General features: G+C 35.6%; 1 protein-coding gene across 1 annotated transcript; it reads left to right on the top strand.

Moving 5' to 3' along the window:
- The first annotated feature begins 200 nt into the window (after positions 1–200).
- On the top strand, positions 201–1508 carry LOC140154464 (neuropeptide Y receptor type 6-like). Its single transcript, XM_072177032.1, has one exon. It carries the CDS (start codon positions 468–470, stop codon positions 1506–1508), a length of 1041 nt encoding a protein of 346 aa, XP_072033133.1. The 5' UTR covers positions 201–467.
- Positions 1509–3866: the final 2358 nt, after the last annotated feature.

Here is a 3866-nt window from a genome sequence, read left to right as displayed (position 1 = left end):
ACGTTGGTTACTTGTTATTAAGCGATCCATTATTTTGGTGTTTCTTTAATTATAATTAGACATCTATTTTTTATTGAATATTGGTGACATACAAATAACATTACAACGGAAGAGAAAGGGCAAAGATAGTCAGTTGCCCTGTTCATGTTATGATGACAGGTTTGCACTTACAAGCAAACATGAAGTAAAAGAATCTAACTGTGCATAGAAATAATACGCTTGATCGCAAACTGATAACCGTTAAGTGTGCTTGGATCCACAGTCTACCTGACTACTGCATTTAGACTGAAAATGTCTACCATTGGTGCGAGCTATTACACTCCTCTCCTTACTACATCATCAACAGATAGTTTGTTCCCTACCGAGGAAACTCACCAAGTTTGATCGCAAACTGATAACCGTTAAGTGTGCTTGGAATCCACTGCTTGGTACTTCGTGTCTACCTGACCACTGCATTTAGACTGAAAATGTCTACCATTGATGCGAGCTATTACACTCCTCTCCCTACTACATCATCAACAGATAGTTTGTTCCCTAACGAGGAAACTCACCAAGAGGTTTCTAATAGAGAGACGGCTCTCCGAATCGCTTACTCTGTAATTGGTTGTCTGGGTATACTTGGAAACCTTACCGTTTGCACCGTTTTCATAATACGGCGGAGAGCCTTCAATTCCGTCACCAACAAACTCATGCTCAATCAGTCCTGCATTGATCTACTTAATTCTATTGTTTTTCTCGCCCTACGATTTGGACCGAGGTATTTACCCCACAACAGATTAGGTGAATTCTTGTGTCGCTTCTGGTACAACGAGTACTTTATGTGGTGTTTGTTTCATGCATCAACTTTTAATCTCGTCTTTTTGTCATTGGAAAGGTATTTTGCTACATGTCATCCTGTTAAACATCGGAAGTTATTCAGTACCAAAGTTCCAAAGATCGGTATTCCATGTGTATGGCTCGCAGGATTTACGTACGATATATATTGGGTGGCGATAAAGTTCGATTATTATTGTTATCCAACCTGGCCTAGTAAAGGAGTCCAAATGTTTATGGGCATCTTTCTCTTCACCTGTGAATATTTACTCCCCTTATCAATTATGACTTTCTCCTACGTAAGCATCATAATGATGCTCAGACGCCGCACGGCAGACCGACAAAAAGCCACGAATAGCGCTTTTCAGAAAGCCAAGAAAAACGTAACAATAACTTTGTGTTTGGTGTTTATATCTTACGTGGTTTGTTGGACACCAACAGAAGTTTCCTATCTTATGTACAATCTGGGCTATCCCTATGACTTTACTAGTACTGCACACGGTATACTCACGGTTATAGTACTCTGTAATATGATAGCCAATCCGATCATCTACGCCTTTAAGTATGAACATTTTCAGAAGCAGTTTCAGAAAGTATTTTGCGTGTGTTGTGGGAAGAACAAAGTTGGTGACTCGAATATTGCAAGTGTTACAGTTGATCCAGCTGGAGTAGAAACTAGTAATGACGTCGCATAAGGAAAAAAAATCCTTTAAAAGGAATAGGGCGAGCAAATGAATTGTCAAGATCAAGGTGTAGTTCCAAATAAAAAACATATTTCACGTCCAGGTTTTTGAAAAAAAGGAGGAGGAGGGTCCTTTTTATTTTGTATCGCAGAATCGATGTAAATACCCACATTTAGAGCTATTTTAGCGTGCACAATAATGCCTGCAAAAGGAGGAGGCCTCTTTTTTTATTTGTTGTTCTGAGGGTAGGCCCCTCTAATGATCTCAAAACCTTCCAAATTGTTTCTTGTATATTGGGAAGGCTATAGCAAGCATCTCAACTTCCTAGAAAAGTTATAACTGAATTTCAAAATATAAAAATATAATTGAAGAAACCTCCAAAAAGGAAGCGGGAGGGGACGTGAAACATGTTTATTTTTTTATTTGGCCTAATGCAGTATTACTTCATCTTGCCATCATTAGCAGAGGAGTAAAATTTTGATTGAAAGAATTAAACTAAGGGACGCACCATTTGAGACTGGGGGGTAGGGCGATTATTTTTTCACCGCCGAAGGCGTCAAGTTTTTTTTTTAATATCATGCATTTATACACAGTTAGGTGTGTTTTTTAGAGTTGGTGGGGAAAGTTTTTTTTTGCTCATGTAGTGGGTGAAGTTTTTTTTTTTTTTTTTAACTTCCTACCCCCACCCTGAGAATCTAATGGTGCGTCCCTAAGAAGGTTTGTGTTGGAAGTTATAGGCCTATAAATAACGAAGAGACCAAGGAGAGCAATCAAATTAGGACAACAAAATTAAAAAATTAAAAAAACCTACACCATAGGACTGTACGGTAAAACATGTACCAACAGGCTACTTTTTAGTAACCCACCTTTGTAGACTACAAAACAAAATAGCCCTCCACCATAGCACTTTACGGTAAAATATTTAGAGGAGTATGCCAATTAAACAATGAATCACCACTCATGACTCGAGGTCAAAACCATTATGTAAATAAGATAATGGCTACTAAAACGGGCTCACAAACATGAATTCATTATTATGTAAATGAGATGTCATTGTTTAATGTTTGCATGCGATCTCAAAAAAGGTCATGTTGACATAAGTTAATTGACTGTGTGGTTATAGTATAATTAACAGATTGTATACGCTATAGTAGAACAGCAAGCACATACAAGCAAGTATTTTGCCAGTATTAATAAAACTATAATGACCCAGCAAACACAAAACGTTTTCGACATCATTCGCAAAAGGGTATAAAAGGTTGTCAGAAAACGTTTAAATGTCGGGTTATATAAAGGGTATATTAAGAGTATAAAACGTTTTCATAAACTTAAAAACATTTTTGATAATCTACTGCTCAGCAAACAAAAATGTTTTACAGAAAACGTTTAAATGTCGGGTTATATAAAGGGTATAAAAACGTTTTAATAACATTCCAAAAACATTCTTGAAAACTTGATACAAAATATTCTAAACAGAATGTTATTTTGGGGTTGAAAAATATTTTGCGAAAATGTTTGCCCAAAATATTATCAATAACGTTTTAAAAATGTTTTCATGACCTTTATATAACCCGACATTTAAATGTTATTAAAAGGTGTTGAAAAAAACATTTTAAGAACATTTCTGTGTTTGCTGGGTTCAAACATTTTAACATAATGTTATTTAAGTATTGACACAATATTTGGCAAAAATGTTTGCAAAAATAGTTAACAATAACATTTTTTGAAAACATTTAAAAATATTGTTGAAGTGTTTTTTTCATACAAAACGTTTTAAAACGTTATCATTACCTTTATATAACCCGACATTTTAATGTTATTAAAATGTTTTTACCTAAACCAAAAGCCAAAATATAACTTATTTAAAACGTTTTTAAAACGTTTTTGTGTTTGCTGGGGAGGCTATTAATGTAGCCCAACTGTACGTAAAATCTGGCAATACCGCTAAATCTTAAAGTAATGAAAATATATGTTGCAATTTTCGTATTTGCATAAAAGTAATTCTAGTTCATCCAAGTTGTAAAACAATTATTTCTTTTAATACAAACATATTTCTTGGTAAGACAACTTTATAGCACTGTTTGAATATCAACATGAAGTAGTAATGACAAATTTAAATGTACACTATCGCCTCTGTAGTTTCCTGATTATATAGGCAGCACGATTATTTTCTGCAACGCTGTGAGGAATAAGTAGGCCAAAACCCATCGAAATAGCGCGAGAAATGCTGCGCATTTCTCGCCCAAAAAGCTTGTTTGCTCGTCATCGTCTGATCGACCTTCGCAAACGTTCCGACCAGTGTTGTGTCCAGGGCGTTTTTAGAAGGAAACAAAAGGAGGAAAGGGGGTAAAGGGGGTAAAGTGTGATGAT

This window comes from Amphiura filiformis, chromosome 6 (assembly GCF_039555335.1).
Source record: "Amphiura filiformis chromosome 6, Afil_fr2py, whole genome shotgun sequence".
Lineage (NCBI taxonomy): Eukaryota > Metazoa > Echinodermata > Ophiuroidea > Amphilepidida > Amphiuridae > Amphiura > Amphiura filiformis.
The sequence above is the reverse complement of the archived record's forward strand: the minus strand, read 5'-3'. Positions and strand labels throughout refer to the sequence as shown.